The 16,819-nt window shown below is 42.9% G+C and overlaps 1 protein-coding gene across 1 annotated transcript in view; it reads left to right on the top strand.

Moving 5' to 3' along the window:
- The window catches only part of LOC8050608, a 212,791-nt gene that overhangs the window by 104,763 nt on the left and 91,209 nt on the right, over positions 1-16,819 (top strand). Inside the window, exons 11-12 of the mRNA XM_040215189.3 lie at positions 3,528-3,593; positions 15,151-15,364. Coding sequence (XP_040071123.1) covers positions 3,528-3,593; positions 15,151-15,364 — 280 coding nt within the window. The remainder of the gene's footprint in view (positions 1-3,527; positions 3,594-15,150; positions 15,365-16,819) is intronic.

Below are 16,819 nucleotides of genomic sequence, written 5' to 3'. Positions count from 1 at the left end.
GCCGTCAATATTGCTCTGAAAAACGTTTGTTTTTTCGTTAGTTTTCACGTAAAATTAAGTTCTTGACATCCGTGTCCTAACCGAACTGTTTTAAAAAATCTTTTTTCAGTGGTTCTTTAAGTTCGGACGCTGTCGACACTACGACCTGATGCGACTAATTAAGCATCGCCAAAAGGGAAAGTGACTAAGACTTCCCTTGGTACATGATTGGTACAGCAACGATAGAGCATGTACAAAATCATGATGAACACCATCTTGGTCCGCCATTGACGTTGTTTTATTGGTCCTACCTGCTCGTAGCGTTCTTTGCGTCCGGGCGGAGTGTGAAAGGAAGTATATACTGCGTAGTAATGTTTGTCCTTATATCTGTTAAAAATTTTAAAACAGCGAACAATCAAACTCAATGCACATCTGTTAATTCCTTCGGAAAGTGACCAGCTAGTGTGTTTTACTACTTTCTGATAAAAATGCAGAGAGTAATTCTTTTTACTTGCATTGCAACTGTGTCAGGGTTCAATAACATAATAGGAACACAAACTATATGCACCGTTGAAGTCGTATTTAGGATATATTGATCGCGAAATTAGAAGAGTTATTTTACCTGACTTTTATGCACTGTGTTTTTTTGGGAATGCTGGCCAAACCATTCCTGTGAAGAGTACGGATCGCATAACAAGAATGTTAATGTTGTGGTCTTTGCCAAAGGACCTATATGGGAGGAATATGGCGTTCCGTGTACTTAGTCTAGCAATTAGATTACATTAATTAACTTTCTATTTAGTATATCTAAAGGTATGGTTCCCTTTGAAACTTTTTGACCTCAACCAATAAAGCAGCGCACTGTACAAAAATCTAAGACAAAGAACAAAATCCTATGGCGACCAAAAAAAAATACCGCTCGATTTAGATTAGTATTGGTTTCCAGCTAAAAGCGCACTTCTGCACCAGTGGTTCTTCTCGTGTTAAAAGCGCGCGTCCACCCCTCCCTCGCAGAAAGGCAATGTAGCACTCGCAGGCGAAATGAAACAATCTGCGGAGCGCAAGACATTTTTATAATAAGCACTTATTGGGTTCACCTCCGTCATGTCAAAAAGTGCGTAGCTGTTGGAAGGCCTTCGGTTGAACGCAGCCGAAATAAATGTCGTTGAGGGTTGAAAGTGTTGTATGCGTCAGTTTTCGTCCCGCTTTCGTGTTTATTCTTTTCGATTGTTTAAGTAAATGTTCACGTTAGTTGCGCGTTTTGGCCAAAGCCTACAGGACCGCTTGAGCAAGGATGCGATCCGATATGAAACCGAAACCAGAAAACACGACCAAATGATGTGTTTTCTTCGGAACGCCGTATAATGCTGTACGTGCATTGGCTTTCTAAAATGAGTTTTTGGTGTTTTTTCTGATGCCCAGTACTTTTTAAACGGAAAGTACACCTTTTAATTTAATGACTAAGAAGTTATTAAATCGCGAGTAGCTCGAAAAGTCACTATACCGAATGTTATTAATTTGTTCTAAATAGTTTCGTTTCTAATGAGCAATTCAACATGAACCTTCTTTTATTGAGTGTTGCGTACTTCATGCGGGACATATTTTGTCAACGTTCCAAGAAACACCCTGTATCAGGTCCACTAACGGGATTTGTATTGATAGAATGTCGTCTGACGCGGAATGGTTGCAACCGCGGCTGCCAAGAAAAGTAATTTATTAGTTGTAATGTTTAAACACAAGTAACTCGTTATACATTATGCTTAAATGAGTAACGAAAAATAGTGTGCAGTCCGAGGTCCCTGCGTGCGCTTCCTCTTCAGCGGATTGTGGCCACTAGACTTCTTCCAAAACCGACGCGCCCCATCGCGGCGAAATACCACGCAGTGCACTCTTGGAACTTGTTGGCCACTCAGTTTCGGTTTCGACTGAGCAGCTTCATCTCATGCTATCACGCCGCGACCGAACGCACTGCTTGCGTTTTCGACTATCTGACTTTTCACGAATGTACAATGCTCATTTTCGAGCGATACAAAACGAAGACCGGGGCACTTTCCTTGGTTCCCAAAACACCGGATATTGTGCGTGCGTATGCAAACGTAATAAGACGTGGCTTAGTCACCTCACCCAACGAGTGCATCTTTGAGCTCTTGTCAGTAATCCCGTCTAGTACCAGTGAACTAGAACTAAAATTTGGTCTTCTTGAGTCCTACACGTATTTGTGTGCCAACGTCCGCTTCTTGTTACCTCAGTCCAGTGGGCGAAAAGCAAGCGGTATCCCCACAGGAGTATCAAAGTGGAGCCAGTGTTGGCGCATTAGCTTTTAAGGAAACGCAATAAATTCGACCTCACTACTGCACAAAAGTTACTATTATGTCTTCCTCGTGTCATCACATATCTCACACTCAAATTTTATGGTGATATAAGATTAAGTTTTCGCGAATGCTGAGATCGGCTAGCTACGAAGGAGGCCCCAACAAGCGTCCCCTACTCCTCGCTAAGCCTTTTTGGACGCCCTTTTACTGATGCCCAGGATCTATCTATGCCTGAACAGTGTGTCTGACATTATCTCGGCATACTCAGTGAGGAAAAAAGCAAACACATAACAAATATTATGGCCATTAGCAACCGTCAAATGCGCTTTGAATGATTTCATTCGTTTGGCGCACCGGGGTTCATGCCCGTTCGGCGCACTTCCACCGAATGGTGCGACATTCTTCACACAAGTGCTCGACTTTCGCTTCCTTAAAACGGTTTGTATGTGCGGATGTGCTTATATGATCGCAGGATAACTTTATGCCTATACAGCGATGTTGAATATTAGTGAAACGCAAGCGGGTGGGGACTTCACGAATTCGTGCAGTGCTGCGGGGCAGTACAGATAAGCGATGAGAAGTGTGTTCAAATGGAGCTTTTCAATGGCGCCTCCGAGTTTTACCTCGCGTACTCAGGCGTATTAAGAAAAACAGTAATTGCAAAAAGTTATATTTCGTCTATGGACGCACGAAACAAACTTCCTGATCAACAACACTAATGTAAAGGCGCGAGCTCGATGTATGCATACTTACTGGTGTCTACAGCTTGTTGATTCGTACACAAGCAAGATTCCCGAGCTTAGCAGTGTCGAGATTCCCTGCACTGGCTCGTCCACATACCTCGAAACGCTAACAGAAAGGCTCAAGTACAAAAATACAACAAGCATGTGTTAAGACGAGTTATACGTCTCGGGCTTGTGCTAAAGCTTCGAGGTCTGGCCATTTAGGTTAGTTTAGAGACCACAAATGACGCTCTCGGGACCAGAAAACAATTTCTTATCGACGTGTCGATCGAAACCAAAACCATGGCACTCTCCTCCCTGGTTAACTAGTTCCCAGAGTGCAACGCGCGCCGTGTTGCAAGCAAGGCTTTATGGAAGTAGTCTATTCAGCATCGTATAGTCCCATGCCAAGCTCGCAGAAATCACAGAGCGTTCCAGAAACTCGCCACATATTCTTTAGCTGTTAGATTTCAGAGACCTTTGTTTTTTATGGTAAAACTGTGACTCATTTCAGGCAGACGAGTGAAAAATGTCAGATCTGATGGCACCACAGATGACCCTGATGATGATCCGCGCTGTGGTGAGTATTCTTTAGCGAATCGAGAACTTCTAATGCTCAACATGTTACTTCAAACGCATTCGCTCCATTATAGTATACAGGTGGTGTGCAGTGGTTGCGAAGCATTTTTTGCTGCCTTTTTTTTACTTTTGCAACAAACCATAACAATAAAAACTGCATCATGCAGGTTTATCCCTAAGCGTAATGTAGCCCCGATATTTAGGCATGCTGAACTCTGAACACACGTGCGCACATAAAACACAAACCATTCCCTATCTTACCGTAATCATTTTTTAAGTTGACTGGCCTAAGAAGTGTGCCCTTTGTTTGAATACCTAAAGATTCTGAACAATGACTACACAAAACCTACCGTCACAATTGCAAGACACAAGTGCGACGAATTTCCCTTCATAGTAATAACAATAGGCGCTCGCATGATAATCATTTTTGGATGATCTACGATTGCCCACAGCATATTCACGCTTTCCCACAATTGGAACAGCATTTTTGAATAAGTTAATACGCTCTCAAACTGGGTTTGAGCAGGCAGATAGATTGGGGAAAATCTACATGAAGTCTTCATGATATGATCTGTGTTCATTGTTATTGAATTATACATTTACACAGACGAACTCTCTAGTAAAAAAGGTGTCAAGAAATTTAACGTCGCCCACACAGTTTTGGCATGGGAGTCTTCTGGCCAAGGAATATCATCCGCCTTTCCCCTAATTGGCCATAGTCGTATAATGCTTCCCAAAAGGTAATTATTTTTAAATAATACACACATTTTTTACATAAGCGTGTAGTCTGAAAGGAAAAAGAAAACCGGCATCAAGCGCTTTATTACACATTGGTCATCCTCTTCTCTTTTTTTGGCAAAAAAATACTTATTTTTAAACTTCATATTTGTTTGTCGTTAGTGAGACTTCCTGCCAGCTCCACGAAGCTAAAAGCCACCTGACTGTGTGCCGGTGTATAAGTGGCAAGGATACGACAAGTACCTTGTCGTATTCTTGCCACTGTATACGAAAAACACAGTTGCCTGTTGCGTTGCTAAATCTGTACTTACACAGAGCGAAATCCGCGGGTGGATGTGCGTGACATCAGTAGCCGGCGAACTGCCTCCTCAGCTTCGTCGTTCCCTCACACGAAGTTTCGGCGCGATGGATGTCGCTGCTCACAATCAAACTTAGCGGGTTCCACTCCAGACACTACCGCAGATAGTTATATAATATATTATATATGGGTGATTTCATCTCAAATCGTGCAGGCAAAAAGGGTAAAATGTTTAAGTTTAATGAAAAAAAATATATGTTATGGCGCCATTTCTAAAACCTCAGTCGCCACAAACCGCAAGTTCGTCGGATTTTTTGTTCTCGACTTATGAATTTTTAAAGAGGCCGCGGCGAAAAGCAGTGTTTTTCACACCCGTCGTGGGTCGGATGTTTCGCTTGATCTCGCGACGTGGATTTTGAGTCCACATTATATTATCTTTTTTCAAGCAATTTGTGGACACATTTAAAAGGCTCTAGTACCATAAAATAATTTTAGGCGTTTTTCTTTTTTTCTGTAAAAATGTCAAAAACGCCACCTCGGTCAAATGTTGACGAAATTTGGCAATTAATTACTGGCGATCTACTTTGGTTACATCAATATTTTTTATGTCCACGGAGAGCCCAAAACACGCTCTTTATATGTGTTATAAAATGACTCGGGCTGTATAAAATATCCCTTTCGGTACGTTTACGTTAATGCTATGCGAACACCAAAAAGTACCATTTTTGAAATTGATTTTCTCAAAAAACCCAGTTTTAATTTTTTTTTTGTTAAAATGTAGATGTGATAGTTTTCTACACGAAAATCAAGTCGAGAAAGTGTGTATTTTGTTTTTATGTTCTATATTTAAGCATCAGTATCGTACAAAAGCGTATTTTGACGGCTCGAAATGAACTTGCGAATTGCGCGTCTTCACAAACTTGGAAATATTTTTGCCTTTTCTAACCTTCCCACATAATAATCAAATATAGTAGTTCTACCCTGTTATATTTATTGATTATTTAAATTTTATTGTAGGCGGCAAGCTACATCGGAGGAGTTGAAAAGAGAAAGCGACACTTCTTATCAGACCAGCAGGTGTCGTAAATTTTTAACGTGTAGGAATCGGGAGCCGTCGTATTGATTCGGGGCCGTCATTGGCCTATATAAACGTCCCACCCCTTCAAAACCAGCAGATGACCACGACCTTTCGCGCTCGTTGTGTTAGATATAACGGCCCGTGACAGTAAAGCGAGCAGCGCACCCTGTGTCACGAGGAGTGAAATGGTACGAATGTGTCATTGACGCGGCGAACAGTGACAGTCACCCAGGAGGAGTCAGTCAGTGTATTGCAGAAGGAAAAGCAAAGGAATCGTTGCCTGAAAGGATGAGGACACCACGGCCTAACAATATCGACGGTCAACAACTGTTCTGCCAGCCAAAACAACGCCGCGTGCGCGCTAAAACCGGCGGCGCGGGAAACAAATCCCGCAGACTCACACACGAAGATGGGCCGGTTTCGTTAGGGATGTGGGGAAATTTGAAACCAGCCATCCGTGCATGCGTGAAACGATACCGCCTGTTTGCCCTAGCTTCGAGCGCCCTATCCTTGCCTTGAAACGGCCGTGCTCTCTCTCTCTCCGGGGAGATCCGATAGCACCGAAGGGTTATCTATTAAACTTGAGGAAGAAAACGAGAAGGGACTGTTTAAGTTTAATTATCCCCACCAACCCGCTCGTTCTGTCCTTATAAAGGGTCATCTCTTTTGGAAACAGCAAAGCCCGGAGATTGACATTAAAACGAGCGTGTTGGTAAATATACTTGTGTTTGTACTCTGCCCGGAGACTAGTTGGGTCGAAGTCAGCCTCCTTGTCAGCTATAACCGTTTGTGAGGAGTGGGCTTCTCCCGAGATGAAAAGTTAGCGCCGGCTGACGTGTTCTTTTGAAAAAGGGAAGGAGAAAGAGAAAGTTTGAGTAACTGCAGAAACTACCTCGAAAGCTCCTCTCCCGATGTGAAGCTTGAAGCATAGTCTCGGTTACCTACTCGCGCATCGCTGCTCGAATCTATTCTTCACTTTCTTTCGCACAGCCACTGTTCCGCACAGCCGTCATGGATGTGCGTAATAGAGGGAGGAACAGATTCGGGCATCATCTGGACGCCGTCATCCTGCCAGACTTCTGTGTCGTGGGACCGACTCGTGTGTGTTTCTTCGCTCCGCTGAACTTTGTTTCTCGGGTGCGGTTTTTTCTGAACGTTTTTTTTTTTTTAATGTTATCTTACTAACTGTTTGTTAGCACTGTTCAGTTGTTGGGTTTATTTCGTCATGGCGTGGCGGCCTGGCGGTGATGTAGAGTGCGTGTTCGCAGGCATTTGGTTGCGTCCCGTTTAGGGAAGGCCTGGAGGAGTTGGTTTTTGTTCTTGCCTTGTGCGGCTGAGTTTTCCCGTCTTTATTAAATTATTGTTTTTTTTTTTTTTTGTTTTACCTTTACGTGTCCTCGACTTCTTTGTCTGACTCTCCACCAGGCGTGGACCTATCGCCTTGCCACCGCTCGAACCTAAATACTCTATTTTTTAACGCAATTTTCGTTAAAATCGGGGTTGGGCAATTTAATTCCTATTTATTTATTTTTATTTCCTACCCCTCTCCGTGACACACTCTCCGTGGGTTTCGGACCGTTTCTGTGTCATCACTTTTGTGTATTACGGAAATGAAAGGACATTCCCCGGTGACCTGTGCGATGTGCGGTGAACAAACCCCAGTGTTTGGTTTCGGAAAGAATTGTATATAATATATCCACGGATGTGGTGACTTTCTTTGTCTTAGTAATATGACAGCTAATAGCTAGTCGTGTTAGTTTACTGTGAAAGGTTTATAAATCGAAACAATACAACGTCTGTGCCTTCTGGTTATTGAAAGTCTACTAGGCCTGCTGATTTGGTTAGATATGTATCTCGTGGTTCCCGCTCTTATCAAAACATAAATAAATATTCAATACCACAAAATTCGTTTATAATTGATTACAAAATGCAGAAGAAAATTCAAGAAAACTTTTTCACAATTCATAGAGACGCATGGGTCGCTATGTCTGACTTAGGTCTTGCAAAACAAAGACGTTTTTTTCCGATATTGAGGCCTAAATATAAAACATACAAACAAAATACACACTTTCTCGGCTTGATTTTCGTGTAGACAACTATCATATCTGCATCTGAACAAAAAATAAAAAAATAATATTGGGTTTTTTGAGAAAGTCAATTTCAAAAATGGCACTTTTGGGTTTTCGCATACTAATAACGTAAACGTACCGCAAATAATATTTTATACAGCCGAATAATTTTATAATACATATAAAGAGCGTGTTTTGGGCTCTCCGTGGACATAAAAAATATCAATGTAACCCAAGTAGATCGCCGGAAATTAATTGTCAAAGTTCGTCAACAATTGACCGAGGGGGCGTTTTTGACATTTTTCCAGAAAAAAAAAACAAAAAAAACGCCCCCTCCGTTAATTGTTGACGAACTTTGAGAATTAAATACTAGCGATCTACTTGGGTTACATCAATATTATTTATGTCTACGGAGAGCCCAAAACACGATCTATATATATATTATAAGATGACTCGGTTGTATGAAATATCTTTTGCGGGACGTTTACGTTAATGTTATGCGAAAACCAAAAAGTACCAATTTTGAAATCGATTTTCTCGAAAAACCCGTTCTTTTTTTGTTAAAATGTAGATATGATAGTTGTCTACTCGAAAAGCAAGTCGAGAAAATGTGTATTTTGTTTGTATGTTCTATATTTAAGCATTAATATCGTACAAAAACGTGTTTTTACGGCTCGAAACTAACTTGCGAATTGCGCGTTTTCACAAACTTGGAAATATTTTTACCTTTTCTCAGCGTTGCGAGATAAAAATGAAATACAGTAGTTGCACCCTGCCGTATTTATTGATTATTTAAATTTTATTATAGGCAGCAAGTTACATTGCAGGAGTTCAAACGAGAAAGCAACACGTCTTAACAGACCAGCAGGCGTCGTAAATTTTGAATGCGTAGAAATCGGCAGACGTCGTATTGATTCGGGGCCTTCATTAAGCTATACGAACGTTCCGCCCTTTCGGAACCAGCAGATGACCACGAGCTTTCGCGCTCGTTGTGTTAGATAGGGCGGCCCGTGACAGTAAAGCGAGCAGCGCACCCTGTGTCACGGGAGTGAAATGGTACGTATGTGTCGTTGACACGGCGAACAGTGACGGCCACCCAAAAGGAGTCTGTCAGGCAGTGTATTTCACAAGGGAAAGCAAAGGAACTGTTGCCTGGGAGGATGAGGACACCACGGCCTTACAAGAACGGTCAACAACTGTTCTCCCGGCCGAAACAACGCCGCGTGCACGCTAAAACCTGCGGCGCGGGAAAAAAAACCGCAGACACACACACGAGGATGGGCCGGTTTCGTTAGGGATGTGGGGAAATTTTGAAACCAGCCATCCGTGCACGCGTGAAACGATACCGCAAAGTTGCCCAAACCTAAGCTTCGAGCGTTCTATCCCTTGAAACGGCCGTGGTCGATCTCTTTTCGCGGAGATCCGATAGCACCGAAAGGTTATCTCTTTTGGAAACAGCAAAACACGGAGACTAACATTAAAAACGAGCGTGTTGGTAAATATACTTGTGTTTATTCTGCCCGGAGAATAGTTGGGTCGAAGTCAGCCTCATTGTCAACTATAACCGTTTGTGAAGAGTGGTCTCCTCCCGAGATGAAAAGTTATCATCGGCTGACGTGTTCTTTTGAAAAAAGGGAAGGGGAAAGAGAAAGTTTGAGTAACTACAGTAACTACCTCGAAAGCTCCTTACCCGATATGAAGCTCGAGGTATTTTACGTCTCGGTTACCTTCTCGCGCATCACTGCTCGTATCTATTCTTCACTTTGTTCCGCACAGGCACTGTTCTGCATTGCCGTCGTGGCTGTGCGGAACAGAGTGAAAAATAGATTCGAGCATCATCTGCGACGCCGTTATCTTGCCAGGCTTCAGTGTCGTTTTGACTGGACTCGGCGCCGGTCAGTTATGCATTTTTTGTTTTTATTTCGTGTGTGTTTCTTCACCCCGCTGAACTTTTTTTCTCGGGTGCGGTTCTGCTGAACGATTTTTTTTTGCTGTATGTTTTTTTATTAACTGTTTGTTAGCATTATTTAGTTGGTGGGTTTATTTCGTCATGGCGTAGCGGCGTGACGGTGCTGTAGAGTGCATGTTCGCGCGCACTTGGTTGTGTCCCGTTTAGGGAATGCCCGGAGGAGTTGGTTTTTGTTCTTGCCGTGTGCGGTTGAGTTTTTCCGTCTTCATTATTATTATTTTTTTTTCACCTTTACGTATTGTCGATTTCTTTTCTGACTCTTCACCAGGCGTGGACCTATCGCCTTGCCACCGCTCGAACCTAAATCTTTTATTTTTTTAACGCAATTTTCGTGAAGATCGGAGTTGGGTAATTTTAATCTTATTTATTTATTTTGTATTCCCTACTCCTCTCCGCGACAGTCTCTCCGTGTGTTTCGGACCGTTTCATTATCATCACTGTTGTGCATTACGGAAGTGAAAGTCTATTCCCTGGTGTTCTGTGCGATGTGCGGTGAACAAACCCTAGCGGTTGGTTTCGGAAAGAATTGTATATGATATATCAACGTTGTGGTTACTTTCTATGTCTTAGTAATATGACAGATAATAGCTAGTCATGCTAGTTTACAGTGAAACTTTTATAAATGGAAACAATACAACTTCTGTGCCACTCCGATATTGAATGTCTACTAGGCCTGCTGATTTGGTTAGATATTTTTCTCGTGGTTTCCTGCTCTTATGAAAACATAAATAACTATTTAATACCACAAAATACGTTTATAACTGATTAAAAAACGCAGACGAAAATTCAAGAAAACTTATTCACAATTCATAGAAACGCACGGGTCGCTATGTCTGACTACGGTCTTGCAAAACGATGTCTTTTTCCAATATTGAGATTTAAATATAGAACATACAACCAAAATATACACTTTCTCGACTTGATTTTCGAGTAGACAACAATCGTATCTGCATTTTAACAAAAAATAAAAAAATAAAAAAAATGTTTTTTTTTTAGAAAATCGATTTTAAAATTGGTACTTTTTGGTTTTCCCCTAACATTAACGTAAACGTCCCACAAAGGATATTTCATACAACCAAGTCATTTTATAATATATATATAGAGCGTGTTTTGGGCTCTCCGTAGACATAAAAAATATTGATGTAACCCAAGTAGATCGCCAGTATTTAATTCTCAAACTTCGTCAAAATTAACCGAGGGGGCGTTTTTGACATTTTTACGGAAAAAAAAAAGGAAAACGCCTAAAATTATTTCATGGTATAAGAGGGTTTTAAATATTCTCACAAAGTGCTTGAAAAAAGTTAATATAATGTGGACTGAAAATCCACGGCAGGAGATCGAGCGAAACATCCGACCCACGACAGATGCGAAAAACACTGCTTTCCGCCGCGGCCTTTCTTAAAATTCGTAAGCCGAGAAGAAAAAATCCGACGAACTTGCAGTTTGTGGCTACTGCGTTTTTAGAGACGACGCAATACCATATATTTTTTCAGCGAAATTGAAAATTCGACCCTTTTTGCCTGCACGATTTGAGATGAAACCACCCATATATATGTGTGTGTGTGTGTACTTTTACCAGCAAAGCTTTAAACGACAAAATATTATATTGCCAAAAGTGGACTGATCCGCCGGCAAACCAGAGATTGCTTGTACACCCCCTCCTCTGCTCCGCCACAGCCGTGGCGGTACCGCGACGCAAAGCACATGCAGGCCGTATTCGCCGCGTGATACGCTTTCCGCGGAGAGATCTGCTGGATGTCTTCGTCGAGTGAATACCGCGTAAAAGAACAGTTCGAGGAAACTGCCGCACGTGTAACAAAACAAATCGCCCGTTCAGGTAAAGAGAGACGCGAATCAAGATAGCGAATCTTCTTGGCATGTCGCGGTAGCTTGTAAAATGGGTAAAGAGCGGATGAGCTTCCGCTGGTAACCACTGAGTGGCGCGATGGGGCACAAAGTTTTAGCCCCATTGTTGTTGTTGTTGTTGTTGTTGTTGTTGTTGTTGTTTTTTGTTGTTGTTGTTCGGGTCGATACGTATTTAGGTTTTAATAACGCCTAACGTTCCAATATATTTAAAATAAAGAGCTGTTTTAGCGGCGCTTTGCTGCACTCTATTCTGAAATGCGATATCATTTTGAGCTCTCTTTTATGAAGGCCATATTGCCACGCGCGTGCCCGAGCAAACGCGCCCGTGGCCGAATGGTTATCGTGCTCGGCTCCCACGCAAAGGGCCGAGATTCGATACCTGGGAGCGGACGCACTTTTAATTTGTTTCTGTAAATATCGCGTTCTTGTGAATTCGAGAACCCTGTTGCTTATTCGAGGCCCGATTGTTCTACGCGCTGACCTTCTACGCCGATTGACCCTGAAGCCCACGTGTGTAGTAAGGGCTCCGCGTGGCGAGCCGGAGCCAGTCTCGCCCCAATGCTCGATCCTGCTGTTTCGCTGACATCGACACCTGCGACGCTAACCTTCTTCTAGTTTGTTTTGGGAGCAAGTGTGCCTTATTAAACGTTCAGTTTCTCCAGTTATTCGCTGCCTCATAATTTGTCAGTCTTGACAACATTGCGCTCATTGAATTGCCAAAAACCTTGTTTCCTCACTCAGCCCTTGTCGTTGCTCATCTGTCCCCTGCCGAAGGCTGCTCTTTTTTTTTTCTGGCATCTCATTGACGTAACGAAAATGCTAAGCTTCAGTGTGCCACCGCTTCTGTTCAGCAATGTTCTCTTCACTCCACTAATTTAGAGTGCAGCTCTTAGGCGCCCGTTACCGGCTTGAGCGGCGTCGGCGTCGGCGTCGCCGTCGGTGTAACCGTGCGTTGCATTATGGGACGTTTCTCATAATGACGTTGCACGTGACGTCACGTGTGACGTCACGAGGGTCACGATTGACGTCACGAAGGTCGCTCGTGAATGTCATGACGAAGGGCGCGACCTTCACAATGACCTTCACGAGTGACCTTTGTGATTTCACGTTTGTCGTCACGAGAGATGAGAGAGGAAGGGGGAGGAGGAGAGGAGGAAGAAGGAAAAGAAGAGGAGGAGAAGAGGAGAAGGAGGAGGAAACGATAACCCCCCTCTCCATACCCTCCCCTCCTCCTTCTCAAGAGCTGCACTCTAATTCGGCATTGCAAGAAATTGTAAACGTTTTTCATCTTTTTTTATTTTGAGGCAATGCAAAAACGACAAGAGCACTTCCGTCTTTTATCATATTATTGATGGATGGTATCGGCTACGATATTGCATCGGGATATAGCTTGCGCTGCCTAGCCTACAAACATTTACACGCCTCCACTTTAAATTTTGCTGTAAATGTCATGTTCAATCATTTACGCCACAAATGTTTGATATTATCACGCTTCTCTAGAATTTCTTCAATCTTCAAACCTTCTTTGTTAAAGTTCAGTCATTTGTTTCTTTATTATTCTGTCATCGCCAACAAAATCAACGGCTCCCGCCATATCCTTTACCCCTTCAAAGAGGGCGGGACGACGCCCACTGCACTTCAAAACCAAATGTTCTAGCGTCTGTGTCATTATTGTTTAAAACACGTATGTGTCTATATATTGAAATATAATCTGATTTTATATGACTTTGTCCTTGACGCTCCCGTTCTCAAATCGAACAGTAAAGAGCTACTTTGTGAAGTACCAAACGCCTGCTCTTTTTTATATCCTGTTTTCTTTTGAATGGTACATTGCTGAAGCTGGTCTATGCTGTATTCTTCATCATACATTTTTCTTTCTGCTTCTTTTACCCTTTTTTATACTGAAATATTCTTATGAGACCCATTACTAAGGAGTAAATGTCTAAATGTAAGCTTTCGCGTTCGTTTTCTCAATTTGTATGTAGAAAGAGTTTATGTATCATTGCTTCTATACTTTTGGTGCCAACCTCGTATATCTTTCATTTCAGTTAAATTTTGTTTAAATTTCAATTTACTAACTGCCCTTCTTCCCTCAAGGGAGGACCAGCTCATGTCCCCTTGTACCCTCTCACTAAGAGTGTTCCCGTACACTCCCAGTGCCAATCCAGCCACGCACATTTGTGAAACTTCGAATCCTGATTAAATCTCTGAATTGGTGCGCAGTGCACCTTTGCCAAATGATAGTCCAGGCGCAATCACTTCTTTCTATTTACGCCTGACCACTTCATATCTGGTACAATTCTACAGTACCTTCAGTTTCATATTAACTTAATTTAATTTCCCTTTCCTGTTGACTTCATACTCCTCTAGATATTTTCTTCACTTAGTGAGTCATAGCTTGAGATATTTGTATTTTTCTACATAGTCTATTCCGATATTTTTTCTTTTTTTTCGAGCGTTCCTTCTTTTTGTCGTTACGCTCCATTACTCTATACTTGTCACTACTACAAATCAGGCCCAAGATGTCTCCTCTCTCTCCACATATTCCAGTTCGTTCCTGCAATTTATGACGAATATTTTTTTATAAGTACTATGTAATTGTCTCCTTTCGAAAGTGTGCCTTTTGTTAGAAGCGGTGCAATCCCTGCATAATGGCGAACACTTGTGCAAGCTCCTTGCGTTTGATTGTGTCTCGGCTGCACGAGCCCTCGTGCAGCTGGAGTACAATCCAGAGCTACCGCTTGGTGAACGAAATGTTATCGTATTGACTATTCTCGCGGGTGGAAAAGGTTTGAAAATTGTGAAACTGAAAATAAAAGTTAATCGGCGAGCTTGTGCCAGAACCAAAAGAAAGGACGGGCGTCGGTAACGCAGCAGCGCGTGTCGAAGGTGACAGCAGCGAGCGTCCATGTGTCGGCGTGACAGCGGACTGACTAGCGCGAGATTAAGCTGGCAAGGCCACCCAGGGCTCCATATATACTACACTCGGTGTCTCCAACATTCGGCCCAGAATGTGCGAGCCTCGATCTTTTAGGGGTAAGAGTAATCGCGAATTTTCTAGAAGTACGTAGAAACGTTTCCCCTCAGCCATGCAGGCGCCATTGTCTTCCGCTTCACAAGCCTCGACGTTGGCGCAGGGAATAAAAAAAAAGCGCGTTGGCACAGTTGTTGAGCATTAGGCTTTTGGTAACTTCGCTTAAATTCTCTTTTGAAGACTTTCGGAAATTTGTTCTGTCTTTTAATTTCATCCAGTTAAGGCTTTCCGCGCATTTGTTTAGTATAACTGCAGAAGTTTCTGGGGGGAGGGGGGGGGGTGCTGCTGCCGAAAGAAATACTATTGTATTTAACACAAAAAATACTGAGAACAAATGCATCTCAACTAATCCTGCCGTTAATAGACCAATATGATGTTTTCAAACAAGCCCGAATTTGACCACATTAGGTACTGCACGTTCGCAGAAGCCAGATTTAAAGAATTGTCTGCGTATGCCAACAACATGGTCTACGAATTGATACTATCATTTGACCCATTATTTTCAGATAACGTACAACGAAGTCCGGGACTGAACGTCCATGCCTGCCTGAATGTGGCACCTCTCACTTATAGGGAGAGCGTGTCCAAGTGTAGTGACCTGGGCTTGAAACTCCTGAACCAATCACTCAGCAACACTCACTACGATAATCTCATTGATGACCTCGGTTTCGCCGTGCATTACAGCGAGGCCGTCATGTACTGGCTTCTAAAAAACGACAGGTACGTAGTGCAGTGCCTAAAACTCTCTTCGGATAGTGTATTCTAAGTTTTACGTGCTTTTAGTGAATCGGTATCCGCGAATGCATATCCGATTACACGTGAGATTGTCGCTATTTATTTGAGGTAACAATACATCACCCAACCTTAGTACATTGTAGAAAAGACCCTTTTGTGTTTCCAACATTGTGTCCCAGCTACATTTCGAAGGTCGCTTCTGGCTGAAAAACAAACATGCACATATGTTGGTAAAAAAAAATCATAGCACCAAATTTGAAAACTTTCATAGAAGCGATCGTCATCGCCAATGCCTGTCTCGAGTGATCACACTGACTGGATAAATTAATTATAATGCATTCCCCACGCACACAAGCATTGCACACGGGGAATCCTCCATCATCCGTGTCTGGGTTGACTCACAAAACGCGAGCCTGGTTAACTTCATTGTTCACGAAAACTGCGCACGCACTCTCACCCTCGTTTGAAATAAATGCAAGTCGAGTACACCAAATTTTAATAGCCGCAATATTACTAAGAAACGTGAACTCGTTCTCCTGATCGGTCCCCACTACCATAAAATTGCAGTCTGTGTTATTCGTATCAACAAAGCGCCACTATATATTTGACGTAAAAGAAGGATATTCTCTTTTCCGCCACAGCTTGGTGAAGTACCAAACTTGTTTTTAGATCTACTTGTGTACCTCCGAAACGCACGAGTTCCAACGCGCGGCGCCTTCCAGTCGCATCTGCAATCGACCTTTCTGTGATCATCATCATATATGGAGAATGTTCTTCTACTTTCACCTCTTCTCGGGAAAATAGTTTCCCCAATCTACCCTAAAAAACAAGAAATCCATGACTGAGCACCTTCCCTCATTCCCTTCTTTTTACAGCGAAGCTGTTTATGGCTAGGGTTCCGCGGATATTTCGTGTGCCTCACCCAAAACTAAACTCTCGCGCACGCCGCCCGCGCACGCCTTCCCCTAATAAAAGATTTGAACTGAATATTCAAAATAAAGCGTTGACGACCGCGCGTGCAAGACGCTACTTGTATTAGGCTTTTGCTTTAGAACAGTTACTGCTGCAGTCGCCGGCACGTGCGCCGCGTGGAACACAATTCCCTGCATTTTCCTTGATGCTTGGGTAATTGAGCAATAGGTCTATTCAATATATTAGTTATCAATCGGCACCATTTTGAAGATCGGTAGACTCTCAGGTAGATAATAAAAAAATTCTCAAAGATTTGCCGCGGTCCGACCCGCGTCGGCCATGTCTAAAGCCCCTCGATGTGTTTACGTGTCTTCCAAGTAGCGCCAAATGCGCGAGTGCACGAGGCCCATGTCTCGAGCGGCCCTTGGAAGCAAATGGCGGTGCAGCACTGAAATGAGCGGCCCTTGGAAGCGAATGGCGGCAGAGCACGCGCTCGCGGCACGTGTCTCGCGCGTTTCCACAACAATG

The sequence above is a fragment of the Ixodes scapularis genome, unplaced genomic scaffold (assembly GCF_016920785.2).
Source record: "Ixodes scapularis isolate PalLabHiFi unplaced genomic scaffold, ASM1692078v2 PGA_scaffold5__190_contigs__length_132052651, whole genome shotgun sequence".
NCBI lineage: Eukaryota > Metazoa > Arthropoda > Arachnida > Ixodida > Ixodidae > Ixodes > Ixodes scapularis.
Note: the sequence above shows the minus strand (reverse complement) of the source record. Positions and strands in the feature narration are given on the sequence as shown.